Genomic DNA, 15,771 nt, shown 5'->3' on the forward strand with positions numbered 1-15,771 from the left:
ATATTTCCTTCCAAGGCATGTGAGTGGAACAACCTAATGAAAACCAGGGAGATGCACGAGTCTCCAATTGTAAATGATAGTCAAGCTTAAAAGTGACATTTTGATATCGATGCCTATCACAATTAAAATGATCGGCTAGACCCACGGTGCGACCTCGTGTCCCTGATGCCTGAGGCGGAAAGCTCAGCCTCGCCGTTGCCGTCATTCTCACACCCTCGGCTCTTCAACTTTCTTTTCTTCTCACTTCACTGCAATCAACCTTGCTATCACTCGAGTATTCCGCCAGACATTCGTCTGGGGAATTGATGTGCAACCAAGGTCACTCGTACATTTTCCGTGATGCACCTAGCATTCGCCATGCGCTATTTTCTGTTTCTAGTCCTCCTGCTGGTCGCAACGGTCGCCCTGGTCTCCGCCGTCCCCGCAGGCTCCAGCATCACTCCACCGCCGCCGATCGAGCCCGTTCAAATTCTATCCTGCCAGCCACCCGATACCCGAAGGCCATGGACTCGGTTTCGAGACTGGGTCATTGAGTCTATATGGAGTATACCAAAGTCCGCCAGCAGTTCACTGCGCGGACACTCCCCGCCTCCTCAGGCTCTGGCGCGATACGGCAGCGATGTGGTTCTACGGTTCACCTTGCGCAACGAGGATCAAGCGGAAGCACTGGCTCAAGCATCTGATATCTTGTTCCTTGACGTCTGGGCGTCGACGCCCCAATTTGTCGATATCCGTTTGGCCCAGGAAGTGGTAAGTCTCCGACTGATTGATTACTGATAACATGCACCGACGCTGATAACGCTTGCGGCGCCTAGATCCCCTCACTTCTCGGCTTATTACCCGCCTCCCTCTACACTGCCTACACCCCCTTGATCGATGATCTAGCACACAGGATTTATGCCTCTTACCCGAGTCGCAGACCGGTGGGGCTGCATGGCCAGTCGGGTTATATCCCCTCAGGTCGGCAAGCCACGCAACTCGGCGATGTCTTTTTCCACGAATACCAACCCCTCGGCGTCATTGTGCCCTGGATGCGTCTGATGGCTTCGATGTTTCCTTCCCATGCGCAGATGACCAACGTGGGAATATCCTATGAGGGCCGAGAAATTCCCGCACTCCGACTGGGTGTAGGCAGCAATCGTGACAAGAGCCCCACGCCGCGCAAGACCATCCTCCTCGTCGGGGGGAGTCATGCTCGTGAATGGATCAGCACCTCGACAGTGAACTACGTTGCCTACAACCTGATCACCAAGTACGGTAAGTCCAAGGCGGTCACCCGGCTGCTGGAGGACTTTGACTGGGTCTTAGTGCCCACGCTCAATCCCGACGGCTACGTATACACCTGGGAGACGGATCGTCTCTGGCGCAAGAATCGCCAACAGACCAGTCTGCGGTTCTGTCCTGGGCTGGATCTCGATCGGACCTGGGATTTCCAATGGGACGGCGAGCGGACGCGCTCCAACCCCTGCTCCGAGAATTATGCGGGAGACGAGCCATTCGAGGGGTTGGAAGCACAGCAGCTGGCTCAATGGGCTCTCAATGAAACGCAAAATAACAACGCCGAGATTGTCAGCTTTGTGGATCTGCATTCCTATTCGCAGCAGATTCTGTATCCTTTTTCGTACTCGTGTTCGTCTGTCCCACCTACCTTGGAAAGCTTGGAAGAGCTTGGCCTCGGGCTGGCCAAGGTCATTCGGTATGCCACGCATGAGATCTATGATGTCTCATCGGCGTGTGAAGGCACGGTCACCACGCGAGCGCCGGATAGTGGACGCTTCTTCCCCATCGGTGGATCCTCGGGTGGTAGCGCTCTTGACTGGTTCTACCACCAGCTACACGCGACCTATTCTTATCAGATCAAGCTCCGCGACCGTGGTAGCTATGGCTTTTTGCTTCCCGCGGAGCATATCATTCCCACCGGGAAAGAAATCTACAATGTGGCCCTGAAGTTGGGATCTTTCCTTCTCAAGGGGAATGCCTTCGAAGTCGACTGGGAAGCCGAGATGGAAGACACCGGAGTGGTTGCTACGTCGGAGGATGATTTTAAGTCTATTACTGGAGACCACCTGTCTGTAGTCGATGACGAGGCCACGGCCCACGACACTGACTCAGACGAACCAGAGGAATGGGAGGTGGTGGATTGGACGGAACAACATTCGTTCGAGTTCCGTCGGTGATCGAGTTGACTTTACAGAAAAGTCTGCACTTGCGATTTGTTTCTTTCTCCACCCGGGGACGATACCTAGCTGATGGCTTGGGACGATGATTCTACGACTATGACTAATGATGTTTGTTTGGCAGCATGGGATGAACCAGGAACCGGTGTATATTTTTTTTTTAATCTTTCGGTACAATCTATGACTGTTGATATCTGACCGAGATGACTTTATCACTATGTTTCACTGTTTTCACCATGGTCATCTTCTGGTTCACTTGAGTAATGCTATGGACAGGTGCGGCCGTGACGATCGCCTACTGTCATAGGCACCGAATCCGTGCGAAGTCTTGCCCTCGTGTCTTGGCCATGATAAAGTTTCTTGGGTGCCAAGCTGGCTATCGCTCCAATTTACCAGGAAGTCAGAGAGTTTGGTCAGGTTACACTGATAGAGGGGAGAGGGGAGAGGGGCGGGGGGGCGAAATTGGGAGACGATTAGTGGGTGAGATGAGTAATGGGCTGTGTGGGCGGGATAACTACTGTGTAGTATTGTGAACAGGTGCAATGATAAGCGGCGGCGGCGGATGGCGATAAGCGGTGCTTGGCGGGATAAGCAGAGGCAATGCATTGGGTAATGCCAATCCTGCCAAGCCCGTTCCCCGCGGGGTGTGATTAAAGCCTGACAGAGAGCCGTGGTTGACGGGAGGAGAGAGAAATCTTCCACATGAATCTATCAATAAATATCCTCACGTTCGGTGACTGTACAGAAATGCGCACAATCGGCAATATATCAATTCCTCCAAATGCAGCCAGCATGCAAAGTGCCAAGGCATCCGCCTCGGGTCCAGACCACACCCACCAGTGAATGGTTGCGATAATGCAAAGAGAGGAAGTGCTTACTTACTTTGGTGCAGTGCCTCGTGGATGGGATGAGCCGCGGAGAGGGAAGAGGAAACAGGGGCCGACGCCTATCATCGGCTGTCCAATACGGGCTAACTACGGGCAGTCAGATGTCATATCATATCATATCCCACCTTCCAATGTTACCTCCCCCGGCCTGAAGATCAGCCTAGTTCCTAACAGTCGCCGCGTTATTTTCTTTTTCTCACCTTCCCCCCCCCCTGCTCGACCTTTTCCATCTCTCTCTTTCTTCTTTTCTCATCCTTTTCCAACCTCTTGTTTCTTCCTCCTGTTCACGACTAACCCAATAGCTCACGGTCTGCACTTCAGCTATCTCCCCAGATGGGCTACAGAGAGGAGCCCCTCTTCAAAGAGGGCTATGCGACCGATGTACTCACGGCGGAAGAGAGCACAATCCAAGCTCCTGGTGACAATGAGCTCCATCGTGCTCTCAAGGCCCGCCACATCACCATGATCGGTGCGACCCTGTTCTGTCCGGCTGCACATGCCATTGGGAAACTAATCCGGGGTCTCTAGCGATCGGCGGGGCCATTGGAACAGGTCTCATCATCGGAACAGGATCTGCCCTTGCAAAGTAAGTTCCTTCCCGAAAGCTGTGTACGGAGAGTGAGCTGACATTTCCCTCAGAGCTGGTGTAGGTGACTGCTTGCTCCGAATATCACAGATTAACATCTGACGCGCATCTAGCCGGCCTCTATCCTCATCTCTTACTCTATTGTCGGTCTTGTTGTCTACATGGTGATGTGTGGTCTGGGAGAGATGGCTGCCTGGCTGCCGTTGTCTTCGGGCTTTACTGGTTATGCTGTTCGATTCTGTGACCCGGCACTGGGCTTTGCTATGGGCTATACGTACGTTGAGTTTAAGTTCTACCTGTGTCCGTTCCACTGACAGCAAGCAGGTACTGGTTCAAATACATCATCGTCACCCCCAACCAACTCACCGCAGGCGCACTTGTCATATCCTACTGGATCGACAAAGAACGAGTCAATCCGGGCGTATGGATCACCATATTCCTCGTTTTGATCGTCTCGATCAACTACTTCGGAGTGCGCTTCTTTGGCGAGTTCGAGTTCTGGCTCTCGTCCTTTAAGGTTGTTGTGATTCTGGGGTTGATACTGCTGTCTTTCATCCTCATGCTCGGGGGCGGCCCGGACCACGACCGCAAAGGGTTCCGCTACTGGAAGAACCCCGGTGCATTCAACACCTACATTGACGACGGACCAGCCGGTCGGTTTTACGCCTTCTGGGCGACTATGGTCTCTGCCACGTTCGCCTATCTGGGTACCGAGCTGGTGGGTGTGACGGTTGGCGAAGCGGAGAACCCCCGCAAGACCATCCCCAAGGCCATCAAACTGACCTTCTACCGCATCGTGGTGTTCTATATCCTCAGTGTGCTGCTCGTCGGCACTTTGGTCCCGTACGACTCGGACGAGCTCATCTTCGCCACGAAGCAATCCTCCTCGGCCGCCGCGTCGCCGTTTGTGGTTGCCATCGTGCTCGCTGGTATTCCTGTCCTCCCGCACATTCTCAACGCCTGCATCTTGCTGTTTGTCTTCTCCGCTGCCAACTCGGATCTCTATATCGCTACCCGTACCATCTACGGGCTGGCCAAGGAGAACAAGGCCCCTAAGTTTCTGGCCAAGACCGACCGGCGCGGTGTGCCGATCTACGCACTGGGGGTGTGCGCGGCAATCGCGTGCATCGCGTACATGAACGTTTCCTCCGACTCCAAAGTGGTGTTCGGCTACTTCGTCGACCTCGTCACGATTTTCGGACTGCTGACCTGGGTCTCGCTGCTGATCACGCACATCTACTTCGTGCGGGCGCGCAAGGCCCAGAACGTGCCCGTCAGCGACCTGGCGTACCGCGCTCCATTCGGGGTGTACGGATCCTACGCCGCATTGGCGTTTTGCATCCTGATCTGCCTGACGAAGAGCTTCGACGTGTTCACGCACAACAAGAAGTGGGGCAACTTCAACTATAAGACCTTCATCACGGCGTACCTGGGCATCCCGCTGTATCTGTGCCTGATCGGCGGGTACAAGCTAGTGACGCGATGCTCCGGGGTGGATCCGTACCAGGCGGATCTGTGGAGCGGGAAGGATCAGGTGGATGCGGAGGAGCGGGAGTATTTGAGGCGGAAGGCGATGATGGAGGAGCAGCACCAGGGGGCGAGTTGGTTCTATCGGAAGTTTGTGGCGTGGTTGTTTTAGGTGGGGGAGTAGTCAGTCATATGTGGAGGAGCAACATGGGGTAATGAGCTACGACATTTGTTTCTACCTAGGGGATAGTAATGAGAGTTCTGGAGTAGTCTAGATGGAAGAATTTGCATGACTAGTACATAGTGCAGTAGCAAATCGTTATCCCCGCCTATTTCCGAGAATTGTGAAGTCCAAGTAATTGGCAGATGAATTGGCAATGCAAGACACACATACGTAGTTCAGGCTGTTGTGGGACCGAGGGGAATAACTCCGACCCGGCGGGCTGCAGCTGCAGACTCCGACGGGGAGATGGTGTGTGCCTACTAGCCAAACCCGCTTCCGTTTCAGACGCGGCCCCCAAATAATGAGCAGCTCCCAACATCCGACGGTGGTTTGCTGCTTCTAATCGCCGGCTAACCCCGCTGGTCAATTCTCTCAGCTCCAATGCTCCACTACCCGCTCCACTGCCCGCTCCACCACTGCGCCACTATTCACGAAGTATACTGGCTATGCAATGAGGTATATAAGCCTGTGTCTCTCCTCAGGATTGCATTAAATCTAATCCATCCAACCTAGGAACATCACCACCACCGCCACCACCAATCCGAGGATTCAAACAAAGACTACCCCCAAAGCAAACCGGCAATTACTATACAACCACCACCAATCTTCAAACACAACATAACACAACCCAACCCAACGACACCGCCAAACAACCACCACCACCACCACCACCAAACCCACCCCGCAATCTCCTATCCAACAACCACACCCCCCCAACCCCCGGAAATGCCCGCACAAAAAACCCTCTTCCTCCTCGGCGGCAGCGGCTACATCGGCACCCAACTCCTGCATCTCGCCACGCAGCCCCCCCACAACTTCACGACCATCCGGGCCCTCTCGCGCACCCCACAAACCGACACGCACCTGGCCACCCACGGCGCGACCCCCATCCGCGGCGACCTGCGCTCCCACTCCACCATCACAACGGAATCGCGCGCCGCGGACGCCGTGATCTGCCTCGCGACCGCCTACACCTTCGGCCAAAGCGCCTCGTACGACGAGCTCGGCCTCCCGGAGGACGTCGCCGCGCTGGACGCCATCGCCGCCGGGCTGGCGGGGTCCAACAAACCCCTCGCCCTAGCATCGGGGACGCTGCTGTATGCGCCGCACCCGGAGGGACAGGAGACCGACGAGACGTCGCCGGTGGACGCGAACCCGATCAACACGCGGTCGAAGACGGACGCGTATGTGCTTGCGCTGGGGGAGCGGCACGGGTTCCGGGCGATGAGTGTGCGGCTGGCGCCGTTTGTGTACGGGCGGGGCGGGAGTGGGCTGGGGGCGTTTATGCGGCAGGCGCGGGGGACGGGGTCGTTTGTGACGGTGGGCGGAGGGGGGAAGTGTACGACGACGGTGCATGTGGATGATGCTGCTGGTTTATTCTTGTTGGCGGTCGGGAGGGGTGGGGCCGGGGAGACGTTTAATGCGAGTGCCGAGACGAGGGTGACGTTTTCCGAGATGTTTGGGGCGTTGGCGGAGGTGCTGGGGGTGCGGGTGGTGGATTTGACGGAGGCGGAGGCCAGGGAGAAGCTGGGCGAGATGGTGGCGAGGTTCTTGGGGACGGAGAATCGCGCGTCCGGGGACAAGGCCAGGAGGGTGTTGGGGTGGGTGCCTTCGGGGCCGGGGGTGTTGGAGGATATTCGGTCGGGGTCGTATAGGGAGTTGGCTCGGGAGTTGAACGGGAATTAGGGAGTGGCGTGGCGTGACTACAGTATCTTTGATTATTATATATGGAGGTTTTTGTTGCTACTGACTACGTTGAGTGACTAATGTCATACGGCAGCCCTCGCGGCAGCCTGTCTTGCCAGAAACATCAACCGCTTGACCAGGCACACGGTGAAATAGAACGGCGGAAAGCGCCCCCTCATGCCTGACGACTCCTTCTTGTCCAATCCTACAAAAATATCCACCACGGTTTGCAGCAGTTGGATATCGTTCGCGTATGACGGCGCCGTGGGGTAGGTGATGAGGAACTTGAAGAGCGAGAAGACGCCGGTAAGGAGGAACTGGGCGTAGATCCTTGGTCATTCAACATTAGTAGGGTATATACAGACAAAAGAGCGAGGATGAAAGCACGTAACGTACCAGAAAGTATGCCAGTTGAGGAACTCCCGCGTCCGACAAATGTAGACAAGAATTGACCGGGATTCTTGATGGAAGAGCTCGGCACTGGATGGCAGAATCGACCAGCTGGAGTTACTCCTGCTGCTGCCGACAGCGCCGCTCGCCCCGTGGATCTTGCCAACAAGAAAATAGAACTCCAGATGGAGGCATACCCCCCGTAGACTCAGGTCGTGGAAGGTGTAGTTGGGTGCCGTCTCCGTGGCGAAGAGGTCCGGCCAGCAGCTGACCGGGAATGTGGCCTTGAGGTCGGTGAGCTCCTGATCCAGTTCGCGGATGTATTGCAGGCGACGCGCCTCAGGCTGAGCTCGAGCATGATCGGAGTAGAGCAGATGATAAACCTTGGATTTGAGGAGAGAGAGTCGGATGTCAGAGGGAAAGAGGAGTTCGTCGTTTGAAAGTGGCCGCGAGAAGAATTGGTGGTCGGAGGATGACAAGACATAGTTGTCCGGGATCTGCAGTTCGCAATCCACGTCGATGAAATGCGGCGAGCAGTTGTAGCGAATGACCATGTTCTTATCTGCACCGTAGCAGAACCAGAAGAGAGCCCGGAGGTGTCTCCCTTCTGGTTCGTGGATGACGGAATATCGATGGCCGCCGAGGCTCAAAATCATTCGAGTAGCTAGAGATAGTAGCATTTGACCTTGTTCAACTTGAGCACCCGGCATCACGTAAGCCATCTGCGCAAGTCAGCCGCATTCCTCTTGAAGACTCCAGGTGGCATACGATCAAGACAATAGCCTCTAGGCTCCTAATTGTGGGCTTCTCCATCAGGACTCTGGGCACGAGGCACAATGCAGCCTGGATGTAAGCATCGGGTTCAGCATCGACGAAAGCCGGATCGAGCCGATGCATTACACTCATCATCGCAGTGAATGCAAAAAGACATGCTAGCTTAGCTGCGGGAACGGTGCCATCTTGGTGATCCAGTATACCCTCCTGAATCAATTCGCTCAACGCATCAGCATTTGCAACTGGAAAGATAGAATAGAGCCCGCTCCGGGAATAGTGATTTATGGAGTGTTGGACCAGAGGCGTGGGAGGCCATTTCGGTGAAAGTGACCGTTTCGGACCTGTCCGTTCCTGGAGGCCCTGGAATTTGAGAGACTGTGCCGCCTGGGTAAGGAAATGGTCGAGATCGATTGGAGAGCCGGTCTTCTCATAGACCGTAGAGAAGATCGACGAGCGTTGAATGGAGCCGGCTTTCCCCACTCCGCAATGAGAAATCTCTCCTTGAAATGTTCCCAGAGAAGCGTCTAGATCGTAGCTGTCTGGAAGGTGGTCCAGAGTCATCAAGCAAAGCCAAGGGCTCTCTGAGATGCCATCGGAGTTACTTCGCTCGCTGCAGTCCGTGGGGGGCGAAGACCGGTGGACGGCCAATTGCGCTTCTAGGTCACGTATTCTCGCTCTGGCATCCTGGAGCTGACTGCCATATCGATTAGTGCTAGAAGATAGAGCTGGCGCCAGTACTTACTCTCGAAGACTTTTTCGGGACAGGCCAGGTTGATCTGTGAAGGTGCACGGCACGCCGGCAAGACAACACGTCTCACAGCTAGGCTGGACGTTATCGCAGCGAATCTAAAACACCCTAGGGTCAGCACCTGATTGCGCTAATGCCGCATCCGCTTGATGCAGAGTAACCACAAGATGAACGCAATTACTAACCTTTCTCTGCCTGCACAAATCACAAGCACTTCGGACCCGACCACCAGCACGTTGAGACGAAGATTGACCATTCATGCTAGCGGGATATCATTAGCAAACCAGGGATCTGATGGATCCACTGCAACGTTTTTGATTCTGGCGACACAGATTCCCTGAATGACTCCGGGCTGCTCAGTCATCGGCACCTCAATTCCGACAGGAGTTGTGTGTTGCCTGGACCGCGGGGAGAGACGAAGGTATACTAAAAAAAGTCGACTTGACTGGATTTGGAAGCGGATGACTCAGCGGCATTGCTTGCGCCGATACTTGCAAGGGTTTCAAGCTGGGATCGACGCGGGGGAAAACATCCATGGATGCAGCCTAGTTGTAGAGGGTAGGCGGAAGTGTCGATCGTGGAGAAAAGGGCCCGAGACGCGGAAGCTGCCAAGAGCCAAGTCCGACACCGGATCCACATCCCGCCCAGATGCTTCATCTCGAATTCTCGATTAACATGCCGCCATCAATCACAGTCCCCCATTTCGTCAGCCAGGGCCTCCCTGACCTGCAACTGATAGTGTTCTCATCGGTTTTATCTGTTCTGCTACATCTCAGTGAGAGCATACTCAGAACAACCAGCCAAGATTGCCCACGACGACGATGACGCGTTCATGGGGACCGCGGAGCGGCATTGAGTACTGCAGCAACAAGACGGACAGTGAAGTCCATTGCATGGACACTGGGATTAATGATTGCAGGAGTCCTAAATCACGGAGTCCGAGAGTATATAAAGGTCACGTCCATGGTCTTCGAGGGATTCAATTCCAGAAACCATTCCACACTCTGATCGTCCTTCGAACCCCTTCGTCTCAATCAATTCAAAATGCAGATTCTTCAGCTCAAGCAAGCCATTGCAATCTCGCTGGCCGGATTTGCCATTGCTCATCCTGGTGCTCATGAGCCTAGCTCTTTCACCGATGTCTCCAAGCGTGCGTTCCTGCACAATGCCCACCGGAGCCTAAGCCAATGCGCTGGACAGCTCGAGAAGCGAGGCGTGCATGAACGAGCTGCTTCCCGTCGCGCAGCCTTGTTCGAAAAGTACAAGAAGCGCTCCCTCGGCCTCCGCGATACGGAGAAGGTGGTGAACACTTCGCACCACTCCTCCCTCCAAGTGACGCCCAACACTTCTGAGTCAGAGCTGTTTTCGAAAGACCCAGTCTGCATCCTCGCTCCGGAGGGTGAAGTCGGTCCCTTCTGGGTGAAGGGTGAGCTTATCCGCCACGACATCTCGGATGGAGAAGCCGGCGTCCCCATCATCCTGGACGGTCAATTCATCGACATCAACACCTGCGAGCCCATCCAGGATCTCTACTGGGACGTCTGGAACTGCAACTCCACCGGTATCTACTCTGGAGTCCAGAGCAGCATGAACGGCAACGGCAACGACGCCTCCAACCTCGACAAGACTTTCCTCCGCGGTATCCAGAAGACCGACGCGGACGGTGTTGCTGGATTCAAGACTGTTTTTCCCGGACACTATTCAGGCCGCGCGACTCACGTTCATGTCATCGCCCACGTGGGCGCTCAGGTCCTTCCCAACAACACCCTGACTGGGGGACACATTCCCCACGTCGGGCAGTTGTTCTTCGACCAAGATCTGATCTCGCAGGTTGAGGCTACCCATCCCTACAACACCAGCACGGTGGCTATCACCGAGAATGCGGATGATCACGTGGTCATAGTTGAGACTGAGGATAGTGACTCCGACCCGTTCTTTGAGTATGCTTTGTTGGGTGATTCGATCGAGGATGGCATTTTGGCTTGGATTACCCTTGGCATCAACGTTACCGCAAGCCATGACTCCAGCGCCACTTGGGCTTCGACTCTGACCTCGTCTGGTGGTGTCATCAACGAGGACTCTTCCAGCGGTGTGGACATGTAACAGTTGACATCATTTCGCACAACTCCGAAAGGGGAACTTCACTATGGCGGTTAATATCCACCTGCCTTCGACCAAAGGCAGTGAGAGATGTTGACCTTCAAGCGATATGGGGATGAGCTTTTTGCTTCGATCAATGTACTTCTTACGTACTGGAAATTAGTTAGCACAGAAGCCAAAATTATTTCTTCGATTTTGGTCATCCAATCGAAGCTTTCTGAGAGAGTTCATCTCGTAATCTCGAATGAAGCTTAGCGTGTAGTGCAATGTTCAAGCGCTCGGTTTTAATGGGCTATCGTTCTTAGAGGAGTGCGTTCATTCGCGCGCCGGGTGGGGCAGTGTGTCAAAAGCTCCATTTTAGAGGAAAGGATAAGCTGAGCCTCAGCTTGCTTGAACCGGGGCTTCAAGCTATGACAGGCACGTTCTGGCGATTTGTCTCCATAGATTGAACTGCGGACGAGTCGGTCGGTCGCATTGCAGGTCATGGCCAATTGGCCGTCGGGACGGCAGCCGTGGAAGCTGCTCACATGGCTGCAGAAAGGATATCCCCATCCCAGTATTGAGTGACAGAATAGGCTACATGATCAAGAGTGGCCAAAATAAATGGAAAGAGGAATGTGCCAGCGGAGTGTATTTGCGCGTGACAGAATAGGATTGAGGAACAACTGGAATTGGGTGAGGGACATGCATAGAGGGAAGGATTGGCACTAGCACTATTCGGGAAAGGCGCGATATGGCTGACATCAGCCATGGTCTGGCCGCCGCTTCTTCAGACCTCGTCTGACGATTTCACAACAAGCGCCCTACGATAACCCCTCATACTCTCGCTTCCAAGGACTGCCCCTGATTAATTACATACGCAATGCCGATGCAGACCCGGGGTTCCACAGAGCCCAGTGACAGTACCGGAAGTGCGAAACGGAAGCCCGTCCGCCGCGACCCAGAGAAGAGGAGGCAACAGAACATTCAAGCTCAGAAGAAGTACAGTAAGCGCACATCACTGCTGACTTTGGCGCCTGGTGTCTGATTATACACAAATCCTTGATCTTGTCAGTACTAATTTGCTGTCTCTCTTTTAGGAGAGAAGCTTCGCAAACGCCTAGAGAACCTCGAGGCACTCGCAGCGTCGGCTGCGCAGAATCATGCGGTTGAAAGAACAGCAGCTGTGGAGATTGACGCCTCGGAAGCGGCCGTAGCGCATGGACCTTCGACCTTTCTGCCCCACATCGCTTCAAATGGAATTCCAGCCTCTGAAGCCCCGGGAATACCAGTTCCTTTTCCATCTGCGGTGATCCCTAGAGACCCATGCCCCTCACTGGAAGACTTTTCAGCAGCTCTTCCCTTGTGGGAACCTTCAACATATGTCACTAACCTCGATTGTACCTCATCATCGCTGGCGGAGTTCGACTCCACGATCTATGCACCATTGTCGGACAATCTGTCTGTACCTAGCATCTGGCATGCTTCTGTAGAGGCTTCGCTTTCCGATGATCTCTCGTCTGCTCCCAGCTTAAGGGATTTTACCACTAGTGTCTCGCAATCAGACAAGCCTGCATCAGCATTGAGCATATTGGGCACTGAATCTCAATCCAAACCGTCCTTTCTCGTCCCAGACAATCATGGCGATAACACCGGTGCTTCGAACTGCATCATCGCCGTCAAATGCCATTGCCCCAAATCTCACATCCGTGTTCAGACCCAAAGCCCCTACCCGTTTCGCTCTGGCGAAATTCGTATCGTCACTCTTGAAGCCGGTGCGCCAGCTGCGGATCCATATGCTAACCACATCCGCATTGACCCAGTCTGCACCGTGACAGCACTGTACACTCTTGGAATACAGATCGGTGTCAACGAATCAATGCTTTGTGCCGATGAGTCGTTTTCGCCGTTCTACCGGCCCAGCGCGTCCTCCGCGGATGACCTGGTCAAGGCAAACATGGTCGGCACTGTACAAAGAATATTCAAGACCCTGAAGCCGGACCTGCGGCCAAATCGTGAACAGATTATGATTGAGCACCACCCTTATATTGACATTCTGCCTTTCCCAACGTTGCGAAGAAATCTATTGCTCCGTCAGGCTGATCTGGATGAGGATGAGTTCATAGATGATATAATTTCCGGCTTGGTCTGCTGGGGAGGCGCCGGTATGGGGAAACGGGACAGACAAGACTCGGTTGGACGTCATCCAACAGGCACACCGTGGGATGTCCGCAGTTGGGAGGCCAAAGTCTGGTTTTTGAAGAAGTATTGGGCACTGCTGGGCGGTGAAGATGGAGAACTTGTGCGGCAAAGTGAGTGGTGGCGAGGACTCAGGGGGGAGGACGAGGAGGTTTTTGATCAAAGTGGTTCGACGCCAGAGGACTCTCCGCTATTTTACACAACCCTAGGGATCTGACCATGCAATTTTAGAGGCAGCTCGGACTGAGGATTAAGAATCGTGAGTTGACAATGCAAAGGGGCCAAAAGGGGACAATAGCTTGATATCATCTGGATACAGTTGCCTTTAGCGAGCTCGTGCAACGGCGGTGGCCTCATCCTTAGCATGTGGGCGCAAGCACTAAAGATGACTGCCTTGATAGGTTCGCAGTCAATTGGGCTTTCTACCCGGTCGCACAAGGTCAGATTCGGGAGCTTCAAGACCTGCGGGATCAGGGATGTTCCTCAGCTCATATATGCTCCGATGCGACCGTCACTATCCGGGCACTCCATGAAGACGCTACACAGACCGCTGCAGGATTGCACCTGGGCCCCGTGCGGCTGTGCTGCACATTGTAGACACTAGCTTCGAACTCATTTAGGCCGTCTATTATAAGATGGTCAGCTTACCAGCTGGCATGACTTTGGTCGGAGTCAGTTTTATCCTGCATGCAAATTACAATAATGGCAGATTTATCACTTTGTTCATCCGACGCCAGACCAAGGCTTCTCATGCTCAATATTGTCTTCATCGTGCTCACGACATTGTCTACTATCGTTCGAATAACGAGCAAATCCATCTCCGAACACCCACAGTGGTGGTGGGATGATCATTTTGCCATCCTCTCTCTTGTATGAGGTCTAGGCATATGGTCCAACGCAGACCAACTAATTTGTTTGTTGCGCACAGCTGTCCGAAGTGCCTTATCTATCCCTCATAATCCTATGGCTCAGAATCGGCCTCCGTTACTACCCCAGCGTCGGGTTTCCGTACCTCTTCACGTCTTTGTTCTTCTTCACCGGGGCCATCTGCTTCACCAAACTGTCCGCCATCTTCTTCTACGCCCGCGTTTTCGGCTTGAATAATCGCGTCTTCCGGATTCTCCTGTGGGTCGCGGGCTCTCTCGTCGCGGGCTGGCTTGTATCCGTCTGGATAAGTACAGTGTTCCAGTGTCGACCGATTGCAAAAGCATGGGATCCCACGCTGCCGGGCACCTGTTTTCAGCTCTACCCCTGGTACGTATCGACAGCGAGCCTCTCTTGCCTGATAGACCTCTATGTTCTCCTCCTCCCAGTCCCGCTTATCATCCGCCTCAAAAGAAGTTTACGTCGCCGCCTTGTCGTTCTCATTACCTTCTTCATGGCCTATTCTGTTGTCGTGATGTCTATCATACGTCTCGTCGTGATAGCCCAAGGCGATCCGTGTGGGTCCGCAAAGTTGATCTGTGCAACGATGGAGTACGCTCACTGGGCTGTCCTCGAAAGTGCTATCTCCGTTATCTCTATCAATGTACCGAGCGGCATTGCACTTGCGAGGGCTGTTCTCAAAAGGCGAGGACGCATACGGGGCTCTGACAGCTCCAGGATCCCCAGCGACTCACCCCGACCGATACACAGAAGGGTCTACAACGAAACGTCGTGTGTCGACCTTGATCATGAGAAAGACCTGAGCGAGGCAGTTACAGAGGTAGAGGACCTCCATGGTGTGGACATCAACACAGCCATCTGCCTCAGGGAGACCAGGCTGCCGAAACCAATTCCTCCAACTTGACCTGATGAACACCACTCATCCATCTTAGCAGCGCTGTTGTCAAAAGGTTCCATTTAGTCAACACCAGTATGCCAGTCATTGCTTTCTAGATAACATAAAATAAAATAAATTCCAGAAGTAATCACCAAAAAAAAGATCGCCCGCTATCGCGGGCTACGAAAACCCCTCTTATCCCCGGGTGTTTTCATACCGGTGAATCCCGAAATTGGTAGAGCCAGCGTCTGGAAGTGCCAAGGCCGGGATTCGAACGCAGGACCTGGGGCGTTTACCTCTACGATCAGCCAGTGTGTTCCCAGGTACGCCACAGGCCCTGGTGGTTGCCAGATGAATACCGATTGTAAAATATATGTCTTGTTTTGATTTCCTTGACGGGAAGGCGGTGCGGTGCATTCTCGGGAATGCGAGCTGCGGGGGAAAGACCCACCGTGCTCTATACCGCCTTTGTATTTCGGCCGAACAGGGCGGAGGTCATAGTTACAACTTGCACTTGGCAGTTCTCAGATATCACGTCTTTGTTGCCATCACGGCTGGACTCATGGCTCGTTACAAATGAGGACTATCTAGTCATGCTTATTCTTTCGATGAAAGTTCCTGGCACTGTCTGCAGGACATTGTCTCCATACTAAGCTGCGACAATATATATTTGACCCGCTTGACCAGTTTTCTGCTTCTATTTTTGCGGCGTCCTTACGGTTGCTTGTTCTGAACTACAAAACTCGAAAAGCCTATTCCGAGCACGGTCTCTCACCACTCGTTCAAGCCTCCT

The 15,771-nt window shown here is 53.8% G+C and overlaps 7 protein-coding genes across 7 annotated transcripts; 6 read left to right on the forward strand and 1 right to left on the reverse strand.

Annotated features, from left to right (window-relative positions):
- Positions 1 to 2,600, forward strand: BO66DRAFT_391672 (M14 family metallopeptidase). The gene is made up of 2 exons (XM_025647308.1): positions 1 to 750; positions 816 to 2,600. Exons 1-2 carry the CDS (start codon positions 358 to 360, stop codon positions 2,175 to 2,177), a joined length of 1,755 nt encoding a protein of 584 aa, XP_025504313.1. The 5' UTR covers positions 1 to 357; the 3' UTR covers positions 2,178 to 2,600.
- Positions 2,601 to 3,420: 820 nt separating this feature from the next.
- Positions 3,421 to 5,455, forward strand: BO66DRAFT_391674 (dicarboxylic amino acid permease agtA). The gene is made up of 5 exons (XM_025647309.1): positions 3,421 to 3,533; positions 3,593 to 3,650; positions 3,704 to 3,710; positions 3,764 to 3,924; positions 3,975 to 5,455. Exons 1-5 carry the CDS (start codon positions 3,527 to 3,529, stop codon positions 5,287 to 5,289), a joined length of 1,548 nt encoding a protein of 515 aa, XP_025504314.1. The 5' UTR covers positions 3,421 to 3,526; the 3' UTR covers positions 5,290 to 5,455.
- Positions 5,456 to 5,581: 126 nt separating this feature from the next.
- BO66DRAFT_82153 (NAD(P)-binding protein) lies at positions 5,582 to 7,402 on the forward strand. Its single transcript, XM_025653627.1, has 2 exons — positions 5,582 to 5,796; positions 5,854 to 7,402. The coding sequence occupies exons 1-2, from the start codon at positions 5,722 to 5,724 to the stop codon at positions 7,024 to 7,026; spliced, it is 1,248 nt and encodes a 415-aa protein (XP_025504315.1). The 5' UTR covers positions 5,582 to 5,721; the 3' UTR covers positions 7,027 to 7,402.
- Positions 7,068 to 9,281, reverse strand: BO66DRAFT_82137 (uncharacterized protein). Its single transcript, XM_025653626.1, has 5 exons — positions 9,124 to 9,281; positions 8,933 to 9,036; positions 8,185 to 8,884; positions 7,423 to 8,138; positions 7,068 to 7,356 (listed from the first exon to the last, which is right to left on the reverse strand). The coding sequence occupies exons 1-5, from the start codon at positions 9,196 to 9,198 to the stop codon at positions 7,110 to 7,112; spliced, it is 1,842 nt and encodes a 613-aa protein (XP_025504316.1). The 5' UTR covers positions 9,199 to 9,281; the 3' UTR covers positions 7,068 to 7,109.
- A 507-nt stretch (positions 9,282 to 9,788) lies between these two features.
- BO66DRAFT_82135 (intradiol ring-cleavage dioxygenase) lies at positions 9,789 to 11,181 on the forward strand. The gene has a single exon (XM_025653625.1). The coding sequence runs from the start codon at positions 9,983 to 9,985 to the stop codon at positions 11,039 to 11,041; it is 1,059 nt and encodes a 352-aa protein (XP_025504317.1). The 5' UTR covers positions 9,789 to 9,982; the 3' UTR covers positions 11,042 to 11,181.
- A 719-nt stretch (positions 11,182 to 11,900) lies between these two features.
- BO66DRAFT_438123 (bZIP transcription factor) lies at positions 11,901 to 13,433 on the forward strand (the record flags this gene model as incomplete). Its single annotated transcript, XM_025651035.1, has 2 exons — positions 11,901 to 12,024; positions 12,118 to 13,433. 2 exons carry the CDS (start codon positions 11,901 to 11,903, stop codon positions 13,431 to 13,433), a joined length of 1,440 nt encoding a protein of 479 aa, XP_025504318.1.
- Positions 13,434 to 13,960: 527 nt separating this feature from the next.
- On the forward strand, positions 13,961 to 14,813 carry BO66DRAFT_290302 (uncharacterized protein; the record flags this gene model as incomplete). The annotated part of the gene is made up of 2 exons (XM_025643166.1): positions 13,961 to 14,086; positions 14,145 to 14,813. Coding segments are annotated over 2 exons (795 nt in total), but the record flags the coding sequence as incomplete, so codon positions are not given.
- Positions 14,814 to 15,771: the final 958 nt, after the last annotated feature.

The sequence above is a fragment of the Aspergillus aculeatinus genome (genome assembly GCF_003184765.1).
Source record: "Aspergillus aculeatinus CBS 121060 unplaced genomic scaffold BO66scaffold_22, whole genome shotgun sequence".
Classification (NCBI taxonomy): Eukaryota; Fungi; Ascomycota; class Eurotiomycetes; order Eurotiales; family Aspergillaceae; genus Aspergillus; species Aspergillus aculeatinus.